Source organism: Cucumis melo, chromosome 6 (assembly GCF_025177605.1).
Source record: "Cucumis melo cultivar AY chromosome 6, USDA_Cmelo_AY_1.0, whole genome shotgun sequence".
Lineage (NCBI taxonomy): Eukaryota > Viridiplantae > Streptophyta > Magnoliopsida > Cucurbitales > Cucurbitaceae > Cucumis > Cucumis melo.
Genome location: NC_066862.1, coordinates 3,490,390 through 3,513,569, shown reverse-complemented (window position 1 = coordinate 3,513,569; position 23,180 = coordinate 3,490,390). Strand labels below are relative to the sequence as shown.

Genomic DNA, 23,180 nt, shown 5'->3' with positions numbered 1-23,180 from the left:
TCTTATTTATTTAGTCTTTAGTCTTTACACAAGTTTGTTTCTAAGATAGCGTCACCCCCATTTGGTTCAACCGACGACATGTGCACTCTAGAGAAGCGTGGCAGTCTGTTCATTCTCACCCTCACCGGCGACAACGAGCATTGGATTGGCCCAACTTTCATTTCCACCTTCATTTCCCTTCTTGCTCAAATCAAATCCCAAGCCACCCGCGGTTCAGTCCTTCTCACCACTTCCCATGGCCGTTTCTTCTCCAACGGCTTCGACCTTCCCTGGGCCCAAACTGCCCCCTCCAAATCCGCCGCTAGAGACCGCATAGTCCACATGGTCCACATTTTCAAGCCAATCGTCGCCGCCCTTCTCTCTCTTCCCATGCCCACAATCGCCGCTATCTCCGGCCACGCCGCCGCCGCCGGTTTCGCTCTCGCCCTCTGCCACGATTACGTTCTCATGAGGCGCGATAAAGGTGTCATTTACATGAGTGAGGTCAGTTGTTAATTATTTGCCTTCTTTTCTTTGTGAAAATTCTCTTTTACAGAAGATCATTTACAAAATTGTTTTTTGATCACTTAATTATATCATTTCAAATACAATGATTCACAATGGATATAATAGTTTTCCTCTGAAACGGTATGCAAAATGGAAATCCAACATGCTTTATAATTAATCATTTATGTTACTTGAGTTAGAGCCATTTACATCATGTAATGTAATTTGTGAAGAGTAACACGTCTATTTCTATTTACAAGGTGTGTGAGTTTTATTGATTTTTTTTAAACGTGAGATTTTCTAACACAACCATGAAATCCAATTTTTAGAGTTGTGTGACTGCTAATCATGAACTTTCAAGGTGTGCAAGAGGTTTATCAAATTTTAATGAGTTGACGAAAAAGAAAGAAAACACAAGTAGCCAAATACCTTAAGTAAACTATAATTAACATCTTTCTCACTCATACAACTCTTCATATCCTGACAAGATTGACTTGGGCTTAACCATGCCGGATTACTTTGCGGCATTGGTGAGATCAAAGATCAGTTCAGTTTCAGTCCGTCGAGATGTGCTGCTGGCAGGGAGAAAGGTCAACGGTGAAACAGCGGCGAAGTTGGGAATCGTCGACTCAGTGCACGATAATGAGGAAGCCTTAATGGAGGCAGCGGTGGCGATGGGGGAGATGTTAGCCAGGAGGAAATGGGAATGTGAAGCATATGCAGAGATAAGAAAGAGTCTATATCCTGAAATGTCTCCGTTACTTAATGAATTGAATGGAAAAATGTAAACATGGTGTTAAGCGAAAGGAATTGTATTTGTTTTCAATGTGTTTTTTTGGTGGATTTGTTTGTCGTATGATGTCTTGGCTGATGCTGCTGAAAACTATAATCAATAATTTTCTTCTCTGTTTTCATCAATTGGCTTAGCTGGAGATATTTTATTTTGTTGTTTGTGATAAAGGACAGTTTATCTTTAAAGAATACGACATTAATTGTTCTAATTTTATCTTGTTATTTAAACAATAAATTACAACTCGCCTTACATTTCATCAAGAAGAAGACAGTGTGTGGATGTGGATATGGATGCCCATGACTTAATAGACAATCAAAGGATTCATTATAGACATTTAAAATTTTTGCCTCTGTTTCCTTATATTAAAACCGGCAACAATGAACTTTGGTGTCGGATGTTCTTCTTTTAACTCTTCTCAATTTTAAATTTGATATAGTAAGTTTTCTCAAGATATTGGATAAACACGAATTTTTATCAACTCCTTCATTTTATGTCTCATATTCAATAGGATATCATAGAAGAGACGTCATTATGTTAGTAAGATTGTCACGTCTCCTGTCGTAATGGGTAATCGGCTGCAGTGTTTAAATTTTCATTAATTTCGAATTTGGTTATTGATTGTCAAGCTGCCGGAAAGCTTCCTTCCGAAAATGTGCAGTGTGGAGAAGCGGGGGAAGCTGTTCATTCTAACACTAACCGGCGACAACGAGCACTGGCTGAACCCATCTTTAATGAACTCCATACTCAATGCTCTGTCCCAACTCAAAGCCGAAGCCAGAGCTTCCCCTGGCTCCGTTCTAATCACAACTTCACAAGGCAAATTCTTCTCCAACGGCCTCGATCTCCCATGGATCCTCTCCGCCTCCTCCCTATCCGCCGCCCGCAACCGTCTCAACCATATGATCCAGCTTTTCAAGCCCCTCCTGGCTCAACTCCTCTGTTTACCTATACCCACCATCGCCGTCCTCCCAGGCCACGCCGCCGCTGCTGGCCTCGTCTTGGCACTAACCCACGATTATTTGGTCATGAGGAGCGACCGAGGCGTGCTGTACATGAGCGAGCTGGACTTGGGTGCCACTCTGCCGGACTACTTCATGGCGCTGGCTAAGTCCAAGATTGGGTCAAGCTCGGTGAGGCGGGATGTGTTTTTGAGGGGGATGAAAGTGAGAGGTGAGACGGCGGTGAAGATGGGGGTGGCGGAATCTGCACACCACGGGGAGGATGGAGTTATGGAGGCGGCGGTGCGGCTTGGGAAGGAGCTGGCGGCGAGGAATTGGAATGGGAATGCTTATGCGGAGATTAGGAAGAGCTTGTACCCTGAAATCTGTGGGTTGCTTGGATTGACCTCGAAGGTCATTACAATTTCCAAGCTTTGATAGAATTATAAGTATTAGTAAACTCTAATCAAATATAGGTAAGTTCATGATTTGGTTGCAACAAGCTTCAGGATCCGATGTATGTTTCTTCTTTAAAGCACATGAATCACAATGAGTTGTGTGAATGAAAGTCAATCAAATTGAATATTTTCATTTTTTAGGTTGTTTAGGTATTATCTGGGGATCACATACCAAGTAAAAGACTTATATTTCAATGGAAGACATACCCAGAGGGACTAAGCCGTTTGGAACAAGAATATTCTCGACTATAATAATACCTCTTGATATAATAAATAGCTACTCTATTTACTATTCCGTTACCATTTTTATTATTTGATACAAATTTTTTATCAAACTAAAATAGTTTAGAAAGATTTCTACCCAAAGTGAATTAGAATTAATAAATCGCAAAAAAATATAAATTACAAAGATACATATAGAATTTAAGAAAAATGATCCACCATCATGAGTCTTGGATTTATGTAAATTAACAAATGTGAAATGATATTTTTTTTTTAAGAAAATGTCAAAGCCACTTTGCTGAGTGAAATTTAAAGATAAAATTAGGAAACTTTGATAAAAGAGAAGATAAAAGATTGCGTTAAATCTGGATCAATCGCTACTTACTATAGATAAAGGAATCTGATAATCGATCCAAACGCAGAGCTCCCAAAATGTGCACACTCGAGAAGCGACGGAATCTCTTCATCCTAACTCTGACCGGCGACCACGACCATCGCCTCAACCCCTCCGTCATCGCCGCTCTCCTCGAAGCTCTTTCCAAAGTCAAGTCCCAAGCCTCCCCAGGCTCCGTTCTCGTCACTACTTCCCATGGCAAATTCTTCTCCAACGGCTTCGATCTCTCTTGGGCTCATGCCGCCGGCTCTGTTTCTGCCGCCGCTGAACGCCTCCACCATATGGTCCAGAATTTCAAGCCCGTTATCGCTGAACTTCTCTCCCTCCCCATGCCCACCATCGCCGCCATCTCCGGCCACGCCGCCGCGGCTGGCTTTATGTTAGCACTAAGTCACGACTATTTGTTGATGAGGAGCGATCGAGGAGTTCTGTACATGAGCGAAGTGGATCTAGGGCTAAGTTTGCCCGATTACTTCGCGGCGCTGTTCAAATCGAAAATTGGGTCGAGTTCCGTACGTCGCGATGTGCTCATGAGGGGAATGAAAGTGAAAGGGGAAGCGGCGGTGAAGATGGGGATCGCGGATTCGGTGTACGACGGCGAGAGCGGCGTCATGGAGGCCGCCGTCAGACTCGGGGAGCAGTTGGGGGCGAGAAAATGGAACGGTGAACCCTATGCGGAAATTAGGAAAAGTCTTTATCCAGAGATCTCTCGGCTACTTGGGTTGCCGGAAAAGGCCATATCGATTTCCAAGCTGTGATTAATGAAAATTGGCTGTTCTTCAGACATTCTGTGGTAATTTATGATGCAAATTGGAGCTTAGAATAAATTTCATGCTGCCGTTTGTACTATAAATCTTGATTGTTTATCGTCATGAAAGTCTTACAAACAGTTTCACAAATATCTCCACCTTCTTACACTATATCTAATACGTGGTTATGTTTGCACTCTTTTGGGCATATTTAAACTTTCCTAAACTTTAGGTAAATCGAGTAACATATTTGATTTATCTTCAATCAAAATTCAAAGTGCATTCCAATGTTCCTTTTGCGGTAACATTTTCAATTGTTGGATTCCTCAAAACTCTATATTAAACCACTCTATCTCTATCTCTTGTAGCCATCTCTTGTTGGACTATTGTTTAGTTATTTTTATAAATTAATTTTAATTCAAAATTTAATGTATAAATTAATACTAAAAAAATGCTACATAAGGTTACTAAATTTGTAAATTATAAGAATAATTGTTGGAATATTCATATTCTTAAAAATTACTTAAATTTAAAACAAAACAAGCACGTGTATCAAAATATTATTCAACCTAGTTGAAATAGTAGATTGTGTTTACTCATCTCCTTTCTCTTTGTTGTTTTTCTCTTTAATGTTTCTTGTATTTGAAATGGTAGGATTTTTTTCATTACATCAATTAAAAGTTATATTTTTATTGAGAAGTATGTAATTATTAAATATCCATAAAAATATTTTTATGAAACAAACCCGACGTGTATATTTAACCACGAACGTATAAAAAAGAAAAATAAATTATTTTCATTCTCTCTCTATATATATATTGTGAAGTGAGTTTTACGGGATTCTAGATTCTAAAACTCGGTTTTATATAGTTCATTTTAGAATCTTGTAAATCTTTTTTCCCACAAATGTAAATTTTTATTGTGACAAAAAGAACATGAAGTATATTGAATTATATAAGCTACTTTCATGAGAAGATAAGATAAAGTTAGAAGAAAGATATTTTGCGAAGGACATTTTTGGCACGTCCAAATTTGTTTGGAAGATACATGAGGAAGTGGATTTTTAGTTGGGTAGAGAGTGGACGGCCAATTAATTTAGCATTGAAAAAATGTGCACAGTTGAGAAGCGAGGCAATTTCTTTATCCTGACACTGACCGGCGACGACGACCACCGTCTCAGCCCATCCTTAATCAACTCCATCCTTAAAGCCCTTTCACAAGTCAAGGCACAAGCCTCCCCCGCTTCAGTTCTCATCACAACTTCCCATGGCAAATTCTTCTCAAACGGCTTTGATCTCCCCTGGGCTCTTGCCGCCGGTTCTGTTTCTGCTGCCCGTCATCGCTTAAACCACATAATCGAGATCTTTAAGTCTGTCGTTGCCGAACTCATTTCCCTTCCTATGCCTACAATTGCTGCCATTACAGGACACGCCGCAGCCGCTGGCTTTACATTGGCACTGAGCCATGACTATTTGATCATGAGGAGCGATCGGGGTGTCCTGTACATGCGGGAGTTGGATCTGGGTTTAACTCTACCTGATTACTTTATGGCTCTGTTTAAGTCCAAGATAGGCTCCAGTTTGGCTATGCGCGATCTGATCCTGAGGGGGATGAAAGTGAGAGGTGAAGCAGCAGTGAGAATGGGCATTGTGGACTCTGCACACCACAGCGAGGTCAGCGTTGTGAACGCTGCAGTGCGGCTTGGGGAGCAGCTGGTGGGAAGAAATTGGGATGGGGAAGTGTATGCTGAAATCAGGAAGAGTTTGTATCCTGAGATCTCTGAGGTGCTTGGGTTACCGGGGAAAGCCATATCCATTTCTAAACTATGAATAATGAGAGTAAATATGGTATGAATTTAAGTTCCTGATACCAAGGCATATGTATTGATACAATTGGCTGAGAGATATTGGAATCTCAGTCCAGTTCAGTTGTATGTTCATAAATTTCATAAAGATGTACACAATAAGATTCTATCAGACAATGAATGAAAAGTTGACGCTCAATACAATACTTAACAAATGAATCTATGATTAACTTGAGCATTTTTTTTAAACTATACTCAGAGGAGCACCAGCAATTTTTTTATTATAAAATCCACTTCCTGAAACTATTGATTCAATTAAAGGATAAGTGCTTCATTCCCCAATCTGACCGCAATCTTCAAAATGAAGACAATTAGTCATAAAGATCACTAGAAGAAAGGAAAAATTCAAAAGAATAAAGGACCAACATCATATGAGTTTGATCAGAAAAAGGAAAAAAAAAAGTCACTTGAGAGCATATTTGCAATGAGAAAATTTACAAATCAAAACCTGAGCAAACACCTTTCTAGTCGGAGCAAGAACTGGTTAAATTGTGAATGCTAGAAAAGCTTATCATCTGCAAAAAGAAACATGACTAGTTTCAGAAATTTGATTGTGTATAATAATGATAGAGCATACTAAAGTTAATTGCATTAAGTTCTATAGGCTTGTAAGCCAAACTTCATCTATACAAGTGGCCTAAAAGTTGAGAAGTTTGTGTTCAAAGTAGCAAATAGCAGAAACATGTCACCTTTTAGGAATTCATGTAGCACATTGCTTGTGCTTGAAGATAGTAAGAATCCTTGTATTTTCTGCCACTTCCAGTAAAAATTCCACTGTTAATCCAGTCTTCACGATGTATCCAAGCATCCCGCCCAAAGTCAAGCACTCCAATAATCTGTCACATTGTTATCATGTATAATATAATCCTAATGGATTAAGAAGGTATTTGGCTCATGCATCCTTTTCAACTTGCCACTTTTCCGATCCAAAAAACAATAACTTTTAGGGGTACTTATTCATTTCAAATACATTAGGAAGAACTCAACGTGAACCTTCCTGCAGCTAGGATGTCTGGCAATTTAAGACACTCCACTCTATGAATTATTTCCTTATTCTCCGAGTTTTTTAGGGAACAAATAATTTAGGCCCCATTTAATAATTATTTGGTTTCTAGTTTCTCAAAATTAAGTCTAAACATCACATTCCACCTCCAGGTTACTTTGGTTTGTTATCAACTTTCTACCTACCAAAAACTAAGCAAGTTTTAAAAACCAAAAAAGTAGTTTCTAAAAAGCTTGTTTATGCTATCGGAATTCAGGTAAGAAATTAACTCTTTTACTTAGGAAACATTAAAACCACGTCAAATAAATTGAGAGAAAACTAATCCAATTTTTAAAATACAAATAGAGTTACAAACGGTGCCTTAAATTTCAACAAGTTCATTCAGATAAATCTTTCACAACATTTTGAGTAATGTGTATTCTAAATGGATTATATTATGATGTAGGGAAAAGGCAAAATGAAATAGTGATATTAGATGCCAAATTAAAACTCTTTTAATGCAATTCAACTTACCGCTCCACCTTTCCACGATACAAAAGAAGGATTTATTCTTGATTGCAACACCTATATGGAACACGTCGTTCAGTCGAATAATAGGATTAAAGAGGACAATAACTTATAGGAGGTCAGGGATAAACTACTATTAGTACATTAATAAATTCATCAATATAAACAAGCAGGAACCATAAAGTCTCAAAATTTCAAGATCCCCAAATCTTTGCTAATAGTCTTTTAGCTATGAAGAACTGAAAGTAACGGGAACCTAATCTTTTCTTATAGTTAAAGCAGAACTTGGCTAAGTATTGCCTATAGTTAGAAATTGGCAATAGTTATTATAATTATAATAAATAGTTGCCACTTGTATTCAAGATTTTTTAAAGAATGGCCCAAAAATTACAATTGTGATTATAAGAGGAAAGAAAACACAAAATCGAAGAAGCCTAATGGAAAATACTCTCTAGTAGTATATTAATAAAATGATCCAAGTTCACAGACAAACAAGAATACAAAATAACAAGTAATAAAGGCAACCAAATGACAACAATAGTAAAAGAAAACTCAGCTCCTTCGAGAATAGCCAGCAAGTTCTCCAAAAAGCCTATAGCTTTCACCAAAATCAAGACCTCGTTTTCAATCCCAAAACATTACTTATTTATACCCATGTCTCCAGTGGACCGTCACGTGTTTCTTTCCCTCACTCCTCAGCTCTCCCTTGACATATTCTGTGAATTTTCCTTTCTACCCTTTCTTTTAGATGTATGAAGGATTGGAGGCCTAACAGAAACACCCCTATGTTTACCCCTCCAGACAGGTGCTCTAAAACAAGAAATTAACCGACTTGTAAGCAGTCAACAATCCTGCCTTGGGGGCCAATGACACTCCAATTTTTTGCTAGAATTCGACCAAAAGTTACCTGAGAACATAGACTATCAAGAAAGTTCGTTTAGATTCTGTGCTACTTCCTTGTATTGAACACACTATAAGACCAAACTAAAACAAATATCCTCCATTAGTCTCTCCATTTTCTCTAAGATTTGTGATTTGAATTGACCATTTTTGTGGTTCCCCATTGAAATAATTTCAGGTACATTGACTTGTCTGGTCGTTTAGTATAGTCACATTTTTATCCTACTATTAGGTTTAAAGTATTTTCATGGTTGGTTTGAAACTTTTTGTAGCTTGATTTTAAGTATTATGTTGGTTTACCTTTCTGGACAAATTTTAATTCAATCTTGAATAGGTATTAATTTACTGTTAAAATTTATGCACTACCGGGGGTAAAAATAACCTTTTTCAGAACTTCCCAACTTTAGTTTAGGCATTGTAATGGGAGAGAATCCTCGTGAAGAAGCATAAAATGTGCAAATTTCTCACAGGGAATGTCCACCCTGAGGTATCATACAAGAATTTTGACGAAGACACAATGAATTAGGGTTGTGCCATCAAATCCTTTACAACTTTGAATGTGAACATATAATAACTTTTTTACTTGTTAGTAAAAAACTTTCATGCTATTTTTTGGTTTATAAAAATGTCATGCTTAAAAGTTCTATCTAATTTTCAAATTAGAAGACAATGATTTAGACGCAAGGAAATGGCCATGAACTATAGAGTCTAACCTCAACAGTGTCTATTGCTTCATTTGAAGGAATTGCATGCAAAACTCTGCAATGGCAAACAAGGGCATTAGAATATCTACCAGTAGTAGATCACTGGTAATTGGTAAGGAGTAGTTCATACACTGAGATGACAAGGATGTAGAGATACTGCCATTTTTTAAAATAGTCGCATTAATGCATCGAAACTGAAATTATTTTTCCTCCTCCCATAACTTTCAGAAAAAGATGAAAGAATATGATGGCAAATCTAAGTCGACAAATATGCATACTGAATTAGTTCTGGCAGTTCCAGCCTAAACCAAGAAAGCAACATATTTGTCAAAGAATCTACAACGTAAGCATCATAAACAAGAAAAAGCCCGTTCATTTAATTTGAATGAAAATATGGATACTACCTAAAGCTATAACTTTATAGTAGAACAGTTTGGTATGACTTAAGTACAACAAATGGATAAAAGCTACATAAATCGTACAACAAATGGATAAAAGCTACATAAATCGTACAACAATGGATTAAAGCTAAATGATAACCATTCAGATGGAAATTTAAGTTTCTAGACCGAACCATTCAATGCAATTGTCCTCATCTATCCAACTGCAATAGCAGTGCTCCATAAATTTGAAATGTTAAACAGTTGTAAAAGGAACTCAGCTAACATTTCTTTCTGATGGGATCAAATTGAAACCAAGATGGGTAGAATGCCCAAATTTATATATTTAAGTGACCAAAGTCGATGAATCACTTCCGAATTCAAACTTAACTAATAAACAAGTTCCAATTAAGAATATGGAAAACAATTAACATTCTTTGATGCCGATTTGTGCAAGCAATATAAGACTAATGGAAAATGAAACAAGAAATGCTATCCAAGCTTAAGACAACAAACCTTTCCTCCATTGCAGGAATAATACCCCTTGTCAAAGCCACCCCACCTACCTAAAGCCCAAAACAATATTACTAGTTCCTGTCCGTATCACATTTATGAAATTTGAACTTTATACACTTATAAGTTATAATTGAGATACAAAGCTTTATAAATAAGAAACTTACTAACTGTATGCTTAAGAACAGTTTCCTCTGGAGGTCAATCCGCCCTATTCAGTAATCCAGGAGCTTAGCCATTAAAGTCTCACATTCTGGTAGAATAGAAATACGGGCAAGGCTGCAAACATACCTGTTAAGAGGATACTGCTTGCGATAGCTTCAGCAAGGCCAACTTTCTCTTCTTTCTTAGGTTTAGTTGCATAAACTGGGTAGCTATCCCACATTGGGTAATTAACGTTAACCCCAGGATATACATTATCTGGTACATCAGGTCTTCTGGAGTACTCTGTCTGCCATGTCTCTTCCAGCATATCTTCATAGTCATGAAACCTAAAATATTGTCACCAAATTTTCAATAGTCATCATACAGGTATATTTTGACATGAAAACTAGTTGAATATGATTATTGGCAACTGACCATGCACGGGGTGGTGGTGGATACACATCTGGAACCAATAGCATTGGGAAGAACAAACCCATGGGGGGTACCTGGAGAGGGAGGGGAGGGGATCATGATAAACGATCTTTCAAATAGATGTTATTCAAATAAAAAATGAATTCATTGTGAAGGCACACATTAAGCGCAGTCAGTCTTGTTTTATGAGAACCAGGAGGGGTGCCTTCTTCATATGAATGAACTACAGCAACAGCATCGACCTCTCCTTCCTGTCAATAGAAACCAAATGATAAGAAGAAATCAATCTAAATGCAACGCATCAATTAGAAACAACAATTGTGAAATACACTTGAAGGTCCTCAAAAGATTATTTCATGAGCTGTATCACAACTTTACATAACTAAGCATTTTTATCAAAAACTCCATCACCAACTTTCCAACAACAGTATATCCTTGAAATACAAATGAGCAGGTTCATAATATGGAATTGAAAACATCAAAATGCATTAAAATGAGTTCTATGTGGTATCATAATTTCTCAATTTATGGTCTTTTTTCTTCTTGAAGACACGAGGCATCTGTTGCAAACTATTTGAAAATAAAGAAAAGGGTTATTTTAGACCGAATCTTACATGAAATCTTGCCACAGTGGAAAATAGAAACAGCGTGCAGTCGGTGGAAAAATCCTACAGATCGCTGTGTTGCAAAGTAGCCCTTAACCATAAATTCTGTTAGAAATAGTGGGCTTGGGTCATGTTAAAAGCCTAAGGGTAGTTGAGATTTACTTTGTCCTAATTTTTTATTATTTTTATTAGACTCGTGTTGCCTATAAATATTTCCCTTTTGTACCTTATTATTATTAGTCTAATAAGAAACATCTATACCGTGGTTTTTCTCCCTGTATTGGCATTTCCACGTAGACCTTGTGTTCTTTCTTCGTCTCTATTTATCGATAAATTCAAACACAATGTAGAAGTTATGATCTGCTGATTTTTTTAATAGAAACCAAGTGTTTTAATGTACTTGGACCTTCACCCTCTTGAGATCGTTCAGCTTTAATTCACTCAACAATATATATATATATATAAAAAGTTTATAGCTTTTTTGGCAGAACGCTTTCTGGAAATAAATTTTAAAACAAAAAACAGTTTAATGAGAACAACAATTTTCATAATTTTCTTGGATATCATATAGTTTTCTAAATTATCAATTCGTGAATAGTCAACACTGAAAGCTGCTTTGGATATAAATAACTTTAAACTAACATACAGAAGCACCCACAAACAGAATCCAAAGTTTAAACATCCACCAAGGGTAAAATAATTATGACAAATTTTGCAGAACTTTCAAGAAAACAACAATTATTCAAGAAGTTAACTTTCATATCTATACTCTTACAGTCATAGAAAAGATTGTTAAACTCACCCTAATCTCACAGTATGACTCTTTTAATCTATTAAGCATCAGAAGATCTACAGGCTTCGACAAGATGTCCGTACAAATTGGTGGCCAAGTTTGGTGATGCCTTTGAGTCCACAGGAGGCATCTAGATAAGTCCTGAAAACACCTACTGAATAAGTAAAATAGTAAAAATTCATCACAGATGACACTGGAAAAAAATAACAACGGTCTTGTTTAATCCATTTGGTTTTTGAAAATTAGGCCTATAAACACTATTTGTCTATTTGTCTCCATTTCAAAAAAAAACACTACTTGTCTACTTCTACCTATTAGTTGTTTTTCTTATTATTTTGTTGTCTAAATTTTAGGGATGTTTTCAAAATCAAATCAAAGTTTTGAAAAAAAAAAGTTTTACAAACTTGTCTCTGTCTTTGACTAAGAGATTCAAAGAAAAAGATTCCTTAAGAAAGATGCAAACCATCATTGTAAAGAAAGCAAACAAGCATAATTTTAAAAACCAAAAGTTATTTGCCAACCATTTAGATTTTGAAAATTTTATTTGTTTCCTAACAACTTCTCTACCATGGTCTTCATCTTCTCTAATAAAATACTTGAATTCTTGGATTCAAAAAACAAAATAAGTACTTTAAAAACTTTTTTTTTTTTGTTAATTTTCAAAACTTGACTTGGTTTTTCAAAAGACTCCTAAAATGTTAACAAAACAAAGAAATCAATGGATGAAAATATTATTTATTAGCTTAATTTTGAAAAATAGAAAACCAAATGGCTATTAAAATGGGCATAAAACTTTGGACCTTTCAGATTTCTGATGCCATACTAATACTGACTTTCAACAAAACACATAATTGTTTGTAGCAACTAAGAAACAAACCGACCTCTCCTCCAAAAGGCAGTGTCTTTGCTGTGGCAGGTAGGGCAACTCCATCCTAGACACCAAAAGATGAACAATTACAACTAGATGGCTGAATATTTAAAACCTCAGGAAAAACATCTATAATTGCCAAGTGGAAAACTAAATATTCTGATACTCTTAAAATTTGCAAAACAGTTCCTTCTAAATAGGTGTTTATTTTGGTAAGATGATTCCTTCTAAATAAGTAAAAAAGAAGGTTATAAAAAATTGAATTTACCTCGATGCAAATAACTGTTGTCACCTGTGCTCCCACGTTAACAACACATGCTGATGATAGTCCATTCCCAAAAACTGCAGCAAGCCCTTCCTGTGTTGAAGGACAGACAAATTTGAGTCAAAAGCAGAGCTATGACAAACTTAAAAGTAATAAATATACGTACATTTTCAGTTCTAGATCTTATTAAATATTTCGATTTTTAGCAAATTAGACACAGCTTTCTTAAAACAAAAAAATTATGGAAACAATTTTCCTTGAGAAAGAAAATGAAAGAATACAAGAGCATACAAAAAACTAATTTGCACATTACACGCACCCATGTGAATCACTTATTTTACAGATCATATTCTCATGCCTTAAAATGCTTTCAAATACTCTAGTCGGAAGGAGCCGGCTCATAGTGTACAATGTCACTACTTGCAATTTTGTAAGGAACTGCAAGCACAAACATTATAGGAATAGGATGTGCACTATATAGTTAGCAGCCTGCGTACTTGATAGAAACTAGAAGCTCACCTGATGAACCACTGCTGAACCAAACCGCAAATCTCGCAATACTATTGTCAACATTTCCTTTATTTCTGTTGGCACCATGTAAAAGAAGCAGGTCAATTCTTTTTCCCTAATTGGACGTCAAGGTTTCGTTGAAGAATGCTGTCATAAGCAAACAAAATAGCTAGAGAGGAAAAACACACACAAGCTTCAGGTCTTTGAAGTATCACAACCTCACATGATAATAAGTAGGATGGCTTCAATAAAATAAAAAGTTCCCGAGCAAGGCAGAAACAATGACAAGCAAGAATTAAGAAAATCCAAAAAGACACTTAAACAATGTAAAATGTCAAAGTTTAACTATGTAAGTCCAACAGTAGAGATGGTGTGATGTGTGGTCAGAATCCAGAACCTGAGTCTCTGACATTCAACCATTAAATAACTTTCATATTCTACTTCATTGAAAACATGGAATACCTTGGTAGAATATGGACTTCTTGCATATTATTGATGCCTATTTTACCAATTTTGTTCTATTGAGATCATTCAAATTTTGACAAAATGTCACTTCCACAGTCCAATAGTTTAGTTTAATCTTTGAAAAAAATAAAACTAGTAGTCGATAAAAATACACTTAAAATTCAAGAAATTGTGCCTGTACACGTGAAAATGCATCGTACGAAAACACATGTACAAATCAGGGTAGGAATAAATGCTGATTTGAGAGTAAGTAATGAGAACCTTCTCCATCTACAAACATATTTCCCATACATGCTCCATTTACCAATTTTATATCTAGAAATAACTGAGGCAAGTTTTCCACTTGAGGTAATAACAACTTTCGACAACCTTACAGCCTATAAAGTCAACTAAAGGTTTAAATTATATTTCACTTCTCATCACTTCTATACTTCCAAAAAAATCTGTTTCAGTTCCAAAAACATTTATACAAAGAACTATTTGTCATTCACGTTAATTTTATGTTAACCAAGATATCTTGATCCACTTCAAAAGCTGGCACAGAACCCACAACATGTAGTAAATTATGGCTAAGATAAATAATGTTTTATGCAAAGTTTTCTTTCTTTCTTTTCTTTTCTTTTTTTTATGGATAATGGTAGTTTTATGCCAAGTTAAGGGCACTAAAATCATAGTGAAAGAGATTTAACCTCTTAAAAAAGTTCATTTCACTTCTTTTTCTAATAAAGTCAGTGCCCCCCTCAAGGCCTCAAGGCCCAGATTTTGAAGACATCGACAGTTTTCTTTATGCAGGCCTTAGCCCACCAGTTACCCTTTGGGAGTTACAAAAGCTCATTTCACTCGTTTTGACCATCTCTTGATTATCCAAGTAAGATTCCCAAAATGATAAAACAAACAAAAATGTATGTGTAAAAGGGCCTGAAAAGTACCACGGTTGTCAAATGTTTCTGGGACCACCAGAATAGCAGAATACAAGTTTCTTTCACTATGAGGAATATGCAATTTTTCTATCAAAATCCAGTCCCAAATAACATGCAAGTCCTCAAGTACCTGAAATGTACAGATAAAACTTCAAAACAAAGTTTGAAGCCTGTGAAAGCTTCACTAAACTACTTTCCTTTCATCTAAACTCTAAAATCTGCACATATTAAAATTTTAAAATATTTCTGAATGAACAAATATTTTTAAAATAAAATATTGCAGGCCATTGTCCTTTCCCCCTGGTCTTTGAAAACTAAAGTTTATCCAATTATGGTGGAATAATTGACAGAAAATGTGGTACCATCAAAGTATGGCCATGTATGACAGAAAATGCTGTACTATAAAACTTAAAAGTACAGCTACGGATTAACGTACCGATTCAGCTTAACTTCCCAAGACAATTCCTAAAAAGAAAAGCAAAATAGACTATATTCTAACTTTCACCATTCATAAAGACACAAGTTTCGTGAAGCTTATACTACAGTACATCTTAAAAGTCCATTTGGAAGAAATTACTGGCAAGAGATATTTGGCCAAATCAAAATACCTGTTGAGTAGGGTATTGCTGTGAGATATTCAAGTGACCTCTGCGAATAGGACGGTGCAGGCAATATGGCTCACTGGGTGATATTTTAAGAGCATCCTCACCGCAAATAAACTGTTTATATTTGATTACACTAGAAGTAAGCTCCTTGGAATCAGTATCTACGCACTGGTTCAAAGGCTCATGGTTCACATCCTTGGAGCTTGAACTTTCTGCAAAAACAACTTATGAAGGTAACAGAAGAACATATGATGTGCTATCAAGATACATTATTGAATCATGGTGGAAATGGCAAACGAGCGGAATATCTGCATATTTCCAGAAAATAGATTCTTAAAAGAAAAGCCAGACACATGTTGCAGAACTGTCTTGTAATGCACGTTCAATATTTATTTTGTCACCTCACTAGAAAGAAGAAGAAAATAAAGATGACAGGTAAGAAGGAGAAAATGACTAATATACAACACAATACCCAAGATTTATTTTAGCCTTACAAGAAGACAGTGAAGAATAACAGCAGGAACAACGTGGCCCATAAAAGACTTTAGAAGATTGGAATTTATTTTAATTTATAGCCTCATGCTTCAGGGCTTTATCAAAGTTTAAGATTTTGTTGGCATCCCCAATGAACATAAGATTTGCGAGACATATCATAAACAAATTCATGCCTGCTAATGGTATTTGAAAAAGCATAGAAAGTTAACTAAATGATTATTACCCACTGCCACTGGCGAAGTAGGGTTCCTCTCATGTACGTCAGTCCAACTAAAGACAGTATCCTTTTTGCCATTATGCATACCATGTCCATCAACTCGCCCCATCTGTAGACCATTCATAGCAGAAGGAATAAAACCATTTTTTTCCAGTAAGTTGCAACTAATTAGTCCTAATGCTCCCGTTTGAGAATTATTAGTAACCATCCAGGGCGCTACTATTACATGCAGAATAGCTTAATTTAGGATTTGTTTTTTAGGGACACAAAATAGAAGTTTTTCTTTTTAATTTTATTTTGGCAAGAGAGACAAAATAGAAGATTGATACAAATAAATAATAATGGCAAAAGTTGCATGTCATGCAAGGAAATTTCAGATTGTAGATTGAAGAGATGAAGTAATTTATCTACTTGTAAGATAAAGTTAAGCATATCAATATAATGGATAAAGAAATTTCCAATGTGATGGTTAATAACGTTGGTAAACTCAAAGGCATCCATCCTAGATTGTCTCTTTAAACGAACACATAATTTGATTCTCAAGTACATAGAGCTTCACTACTCCATTGGTCCAGAAAACCACTTGCCAGTTTGCTGTTTTGCTTACTTTAACCGTATGACACACAAAAGAACAGCACATGAATAGAAGGTAAGTGCGATTAAAAAATTGAACTAATGCGGTCATCTAATTTTATTACACAGAAGATACTATTGATGCATGCTTCCACGTCTTAATACAATTTAGCTGATCTAAATGAGCACAAAATAGTCTACTACACGATTTTCTAGTCCTTCAAACTAGAATACTATCCGCTTAAGAGATGCAACATGAAGGCTCTCGTGTACCACAAGTTTTATATCAATGACATATTTACCCTGTTCGTATCTCTACAAAGCATTCAACTTCAGCATTTTTTATTTTTTATATTTTCTTTTTTCTGGTAATGAGAAACATTACTTTCATTCGGCTGAATGAAAACTTCACTTCGGTTAACTGTATCCCTTCTTAGAGTATAAAAAGAACCAAGAATGTGTTTTCAAGTTGCAAATCGATCACAGCTAGAGAAAGTTACATTACAGCATAAGCAACAGAAATTAATCAACTTCATTACCACCCTGAATCCAGAAAACTGGTACCTTACGGGGGAAAGAACTGTTAGCAACCTCTTCATCCAGAAACGGTATTTTCAGCAACGAGGCAATCTAGAGACAGACAAAAATGAATAACCAATAAAAAAATATATTCCATTAATGTGAATACAAAGCTGACATGACACTCACAACATCATATGCCCTCTCCCGCTCCATGTGCTGTGCAGTTGTAACTTGTGAATTAAGCATCTGAAACCCCAGAAATTTAAAATTTCGGTCAATGTTGACTGAAATAACATTGATAATATTGTAAACGTCTTAAAACGTATTCTAAACCTGATCTTGAACATTTCTCTTGGGGATTTGATTGGTATAACGAGCAATGCAATGGGGAACATTAAAAGGAGCATCCTGTGATGCAAGGCCAATCCTAATATTTGCAGATCCTTTACACCCAAAAAAGTAACGATTAGAGTGTATAAAATATGATTAGGTCAGTGAAAATTTTAAAAGTGTAGATGTTGGAATATGCGAAAATAGAAAGGAAAAGAAGAAGCAGAAAACAAATACTAAGAAGAGAGAAGAATTTGCAGTACCAGGGTTTATGACTACTAAATTTGAACCCCGTTCGGCAATAAGTTGTGAAGGGACAACTGATTTCAGGTAATCCTGTGAGCGGAGGAAGGAAGAAACAATTCAAAAGGAGAGAAAGTTATGATAATACAGAGCTTAGTTCTTTGCCCTTACCATGGCGAAGGCGTTCGTCCTGCGGCAGTGCAGCCGACCGCACCTCAAATTGGCGCTAATTGCTAACGTCCGGTGACTCGCCGTTAACTCCGTTACCAGTTATAAACTTTTTTTAAAATAGTTTTTTTTTCTATTCATTGACAATTTTTCTTTTAAATAATTTCTTTTAATTAAAAATCAAATTCCAAACCTAGGAGTCCAAATTAGTTGCATGAGATACTCTATTGAGTCCAAATTTGTTTGAGTGCATCTATTTGATCGTTAGTAGATACGATAAGTTGGAGTTCGAGATGGAAATAAATAGGTTACTTTTTATTTGATTTGTTTAGTGCAACATATAAGTCGGATTACGGAGTATCTCTCTAAAGTTTCGTGGAACATACCTAATTATGGTTAGGTAAAGTTTTGTATTCTTTTTTCATTTTATCAATGTTAAGATATTTACTCATTCATTTATTTAAGAGTGATTAATTTCTAAAACTAAGCTACTAATCATTTATTTTTTTATTATTTTATTAAAAATAAGCTTATTTTCTTTCTATATGCATTTCCCAAATTGAATTCTTAATTAAATTTTAAAAACAAAACTACACATTAAAATCTATTTTCTTAAATTTTCAAATAAAGAAAACAAAAAATTACCAAACGAAAACGAAATCATAGGATTAGAGGTTATGTTAAATTTGAGATAGGAGCACCACAATTCGTTAGGCAAAACAGCTCAATGCTAAGTCAGATTTAATTTTTGATTCTATAGTCGTTGTATTAAGAAAGAAAATGACCTATTAAAGAGGAGGAACTCGGAAAGATGCCCCAAGTTAATTAACAAAATGTAAGTTAGATTCTTTTCTCTAGAGAGCACAAGTGGAGAAGTACAAAGACCGGAATGCCGCAGCTCAAATTGAGAATAACTACTCATTCAACAACGAAGTGAAGATATCCAAGAAAAACAAAACAGCCAACTACAAAAGAAGTACAAAAAACTTGTCTGCATCAATGGTGAAAATGTGTGTAAACCTAAGAACTGAATGACAGAGCAAATTAATCCAATCGCCAATCGTTGCTTCTTTGACAAATCTAATGTGCTTTTGCTTTTTGTGTCTTCTTTTTCAAGGGCTTCTTTGGACTTGTTGTGCTCTTCATCCCTAAGAAGAAAAGCAGAGCACCAAAAAGTGCAATGTGCTGCCAACAGAATAGGATTCTTTAAATCGAGATGCTTAAAATGAAAAGATGGGGAAAAACGGGTAGTTAGCAAGCACATAGACAAACCTGCAAGAAATCACTTAGCGGGATACCAAAATTCGGTTTCTGAAGACTAAAATTGAAGAAATCGAAAAGAACCGGGGTGATAATAACCAAGTGCAGAAGCTGAAAGAGAAGGCAATAATTTCTCAGTGCATAAATTTAGAGTAACATTCATTAACCCCCCACTATATAAATGATGGCAACAAATGAATACTTAAAGGCTAAAATTTTGAACATGGTGAATCCTTACCAGGAGATAAGCTCCAACTCTGCTGCCAAAAACAAACAGAAGACCTCCAATCCCTTTGAGAGATAAAGAAAGAGCAACCAAGTGTCTGACCTGAGAAAACTTTCAGAGTTTGAAAAGGAAAAGTTCAGTGTACTCATATTGTCAATATTGAAGTGGTGAAGAAGAAGAGAGCAGCAGCCAACACTGGAGACAAACAGATGGAGAAAAAACATGGCCTTACATCAATATCAGGTATTGCAACCGCCAGCTTGGATGATAAATTTCTCCTCAGAACAGCTACCTTTGAAGACAATTCCGCAGCTGCTGGCCCACCGTTATTGCCAAACTCATTAAACCTAACCAGTGGATGTGTGTAAAGTCAGTAAAGGTGAGATTGGCCTGCCTTCAAAAAACTAAACACTCAAAAATAAAACATTTCTGTACAAAAAATGGTTTTCATAAAACTTGTGCATCTGGTAAACAAAGCATTGCTAGGTGTAGCTCTCTATCGATCAATTACTTTTCTTGATATTTATATGCGAAACCAAATTGTTGAAACTTGAAAGTGTGAAAAACAAATCACGCAGAAACCAGAATCCCAATGTTAGAAAATTCTAGGGGGAGGAGTTCAAATGTGCATGGAAATGTTTACCCCAAGAACTCTCACACGTTTTCTTTTTATATAGAAGGTGCCTTCAATTGTCTAATCCTACCAGATAAATAACAATAAAACTCGCAGAGATTTGGCCACTATGACTTGAAACTATTCATCTCTTAATTATTTGCATTAGCACTTATTGACCACTAAACCACCCCATGGTAATTGAGTCCTTATCTATGGTGATTCATGGTTGAATTTCCCCCCTATTGATCAGTATTGACTTCATTTCTACAACATTTATCCAGTTTGTTACTCAAAATTGAAATAAATGTTCACATAATTAGCTAATGGAAATTTTCACCCTCAAATTACGAAGCAAGAACCAAGATCCAACCGACGTTAAAGCATATAAAATGCAATTTGTCTTCCAACCCCTCATATAACACAGTTGATTCATGTCTGAAAGGATAAAACCAATACCCAAACCCCTACAGAAATAAATGTCCCCTATATGCATAACCTTCCTCATATCAAGCCTACAGATAATAAACAATAATGGCTTCTCGTGAAAAAGCCATCAGCCCTCCACTCTCAACCAAAGCATATAAAATGATGCATAACCTTCCTCATATCAAGCCTACAGATAATATACAATAATGGCTTCTCGTGAAAAAGCCATCAGCCCTCCACTCTCAACCAAAGCATATAAAATGGTCCATAATCTCCACGAAAATAAGAAACTAACAATGTAAAATTCATTGTTAAACACCACCCATGAACCCATCGCAAACAACAAATCGAAGGAAAATGAATGGGCCCCTAATAAATCTGGCCCATTTAAAGTAAAAGTTCCGACATAATTCTGTAACCAAGAAAAACTCAGAACAATAGTTGTAGACTGCTATAGATTAGAGATCAGAGATCAGAGATCCTAGATTATTAGAGATAGAGATACAATAAATCTGAAGAATGAGAGAAATAGAAGAGAACTTACATCTGCCAGGCGGAGAGGATGAAAAAGGAGGCAAAAAGGAGCCGTCCAAAGAAGGAGAAGAACCCCATATTTGTTAAAGTTGTTCGAGATTGAAAAAATGTAGAAAGAGGTAATCTCGCCCGATCGAGACTCCTTCCGCTCCCGTTGGATGAAGAAATGTTAATTGTGACAGCAGAGTTATAAATGAGGACCCACAAAAAGGAATTTGTGTAAATTATGAAATACAACAAGGCAGCCACACCACTGCTCAAAATTTCAAATTTTGAAAGATCAAATCAAATTTATTTAAAATCTCTATTAAAAATATACCTCTAAATCCTCAAATTCATCTCATTTTAGTTTGCTAACTAATTTATTCAGTTTTGATTTGGCATTTTGAAAGGATTTGTTTTCACTTCCGAAACATTCTTTTTTGTTAAATTAAACGAGTTATGTATTTAATAGATTTAATTAACTAAGGTGAATCCCTAGAATTTCGATTTTAGGTGTCCTACCCCTAAAAAATTTGAGAGTTAGTTTTAATATAAATATAAATTTTATATTTAATCTAACCTTAGGTTTTAAATTTAGGTCTTCAACAAATCCAAATAGTTAAAAAATTTAATTTCAACAGAAATTAAACTTTGTAATTGTACAAGTTCAAATATTAAACTTGTATAAAGTAAAAAAAATATATATTTAAAAACAAGCATTATACAACATAACATAATTGAGTGTTGACCAGACCATAACACAATTGAGTGTTGGCCAGACCGGTACTGGCACTATTGATAAGTGCATTACATTTCTGAGTGCGTTACATTTCTAAGAATGAAAAAGTATTTTATGGTTGTATTATCAACAGGTTTTCTTAAATTGTCACACACCTAAGTTTCTCAAATTGAGGTAGGCAAGAAGCTTAGTTTAGTTTTTCTTTTTAAAGGCTTATTTAAAATTTATATATATAAAGATAATAAATTTGCTAAGTTATTCTAATTTCGAAGTTTACTTTTTCTTAACTGTGTTGTATGTTCTTGAGAAGTTAATTCTTTGATTAAAAAAATCAAGGATTTCAAAAAAAAAAAAAAAAAAAAAAAAAAAAACCTCCATTGTTTTCCACCCATTCTTAAAATTAAATAATACTTGATGAATTTTCCTTCTTCTTGCCACATTTTCCCTAAAAATTGCGTATCAAAATTGTGCAGGTGGTTTCACCTTTTTTATAACGAGTTAAAAGCTTTAGTTAATATTACAATAATTAAATTAATTTTTTATGGAAATCATCTCTTTGTTTTATCTTATTAAAATTCTTCCAAGTTGATATTGGGAAGAATGTTGAATTAAAAACCACTTCTAATTAAGCATGTCCATTTCTTAATCATCTTTTGATTCAATGATAAAGAATAGATTAATAGTCTAAGAAATAGGTTTCTCACTTTTAGTTTCAACTTTTAATTTATTTTCTTGTCAATTGACTTTAATTTAAAGCTTCCATTCTTATTGATTTTCCCAAATTATTTTCAATGTTTTTGTTACTAATCTCATAATTTAAAGCTTTTACTTAGCCTCACTCTGTTAACTTCAATATCACCTATCTACGGTAAAACTATAGATAAACTATGATTTTTTTTTTTTTGTCAAAGTGATTTTAGGTAAACACCATTTTTCAAGATTTTAATTTTTGTGTTTAATAACGGCATAATTCTTTATCCATATAAAATCATTTTGTCAAAATGGCGCTTATTAAATTAAGCACCCAAGTCGCAACCACATGGTGGAATCGTGACAAAATCAATTGTATCAAACTTGAACTTATCTGTATGAAACTAATAAGTCTATCAAGGTTAAAAGGTATTATCGTTTTAACTGTATGAAACTAAAAAGTCTATCAAGGTTGAGGGGTATTATGTGAATTGAGAAGAATAAATGTAATAAGAATACGGTGTATCAAGATCTTGGTGTATTAAAGTGTATCAAAGAACACTTAAGTGCATGTATCAAAAAGTATAAGGTACATCAAGTGTACCAAGGTTCAACAAAGTGTATAATGGGTATTAGGAAGT

General features: G+C 35.1%; 6 protein-coding genes across 18 annotated transcripts; 4 read left to right on the top strand and 2 right to left on the bottom strand.

The window, feature by feature from the left end:
- The first annotated feature begins 49 nt into the window (after positions 1-49).
- LOC103483621 (enoyl-CoA delta isomerase 2, peroxisomal-like) lies at positions 50-1,400 on the top strand. The gene is made up of 2 exons (XM_008440334.3): positions 50-483; positions 975-1,400. Exons 1-2 carry the CDS (start codon positions 79-81, stop codon positions 1,272-1,274), a joined length of 705 nt encoding a protein of 234 aa, XP_008438556.2. The 5' UTR covers positions 50-78; the 3' UTR covers positions 1,275-1,400.
- Positions 1,401-1,590: 190 nt separating this feature from the next.
- Positions 1,591-2,806, top strand: LOC103483622 (enoyl-CoA delta isomerase 2, peroxisomal-like). The gene has a single exon (XM_008440335.3). It carries the CDS (start codon positions 1,930-1,932, stop codon positions 2,653-2,655), a length of 726 nt encoding a protein of 241 aa, XP_008438557.2. The 5' UTR covers positions 1,591-1,929; the 3' UTR covers positions 2,656-2,806.
- Positions 2,807-2,849: 43 nt separating this feature from the next.
- Positions 2,850-4,236, top strand: LOC103483623 (enoyl-CoA delta isomerase 2, peroxisomal-like). The gene has a single exon (XM_008440336.3). It carries the CDS (start codon positions 3,330-3,332, stop codon positions 4,047-4,049), a length of 720 nt encoding a protein of 239 aa, XP_008438558.2. The 5' UTR covers positions 2,850-3,329; the 3' UTR covers positions 4,050-4,236.
- A 722-nt stretch (positions 4,237-4,958) lies between these two features.
- LOC103483618 (enoyl-CoA delta isomerase 2, peroxisomal-like) lies at positions 4,959-6,063 on the top strand. The gene has a single exon (XM_008440330.3). The coding sequence runs from the start codon at positions 5,150-5,152 to the stop codon at positions 5,867-5,869; it is 720 nt and encodes a 239-aa protein (XP_008438552.1). The 5' UTR covers positions 4,959-5,149; the 3' UTR covers positions 5,870-6,063.
- LOC103483619 (actin-related protein 9) lies at positions 5,886-18,159 on the bottom strand. Of its 12 annotated transcripts, none has more exons than XR_536589.3 (22): positions 18,070-18,158; positions 17,919-17,991; positions 17,659-17,768; positions 17,512-17,571; positions 17,368-17,433; positions 16,237-16,339; positions 15,522-15,730; positions 14,923-15,043; positions 13,538-13,602; positions 13,022-13,111; positions 12,767-12,817; positions 11,895-12,026; positions 10,649-10,738; positions 10,491-10,561; positions 10,203-10,402; positions 10,079-10,122; positions 9,915-9,964; positions 9,028-9,073; positions 7,421-7,471; positions 6,594-6,740; positions 6,353-6,419; positions 5,886-6,198 (listed from the first exon to the last, which is right to left on the bottom strand). XR_536589.3 is itself a non-coding variant. In XM_008440331.3 (21 exons), exons 1-20 carry the CDS (start codon positions 18,070-18,072, stop codon positions 6,597-6,599), a joined length of 1,779 nt encoding a protein of 592 aa, XP_008438553.2. In that variant the 5' UTR covers positions 18,073-18,158; the 3' UTR covers positions 5,886-6,419; positions 6,594-6,596. The 12 variants fall into 12 exon arrangements, 4 of the variants coding, with proteins under 4 accessions (XP_008438553.2, XP_050942027.1, XP_050942026.1 ...); XR_536591.3 differs by having other exon boundaries at positions 5,886-6,187; XR_536588.3 differs by having other exon boundaries at positions 6,365-6,419.
- Positions 18,160-18,956: 797 nt separating this feature from the next.
- Positions 18,957-21,379, bottom strand: LOC103483616 (uncharacterized). Of its 2 annotated transcripts, none has more exons than XM_008440328.2 (5): positions 21,139-21,379; positions 19,785-19,899; positions 19,565-19,663; positions 19,339-19,437; positions 18,957-19,251 (listed from the first exon to the last, which is right to left on the bottom strand). In XM_008440328.2, the coding sequence occupies exons 1-5, from the start codon at positions 21,204-21,206 to the stop codon at positions 19,147-19,149; spliced, it is 486 nt and encodes a 161-aa protein (XP_008438550.2). In that variant the 5' UTR covers positions 21,207-21,379; the 3' UTR covers positions 18,957-19,146. The 2 variants fall into 2 exon arrangements, with proteins under 2 accessions (XP_008438550.2, XP_008438551.2); XM_008440329.2 differs by having other exon boundaries at positions 19,565-19,654; positions 21,139-21,360.
- Positions 21,380-23,180: the final 1,801 nt, after the last annotated feature.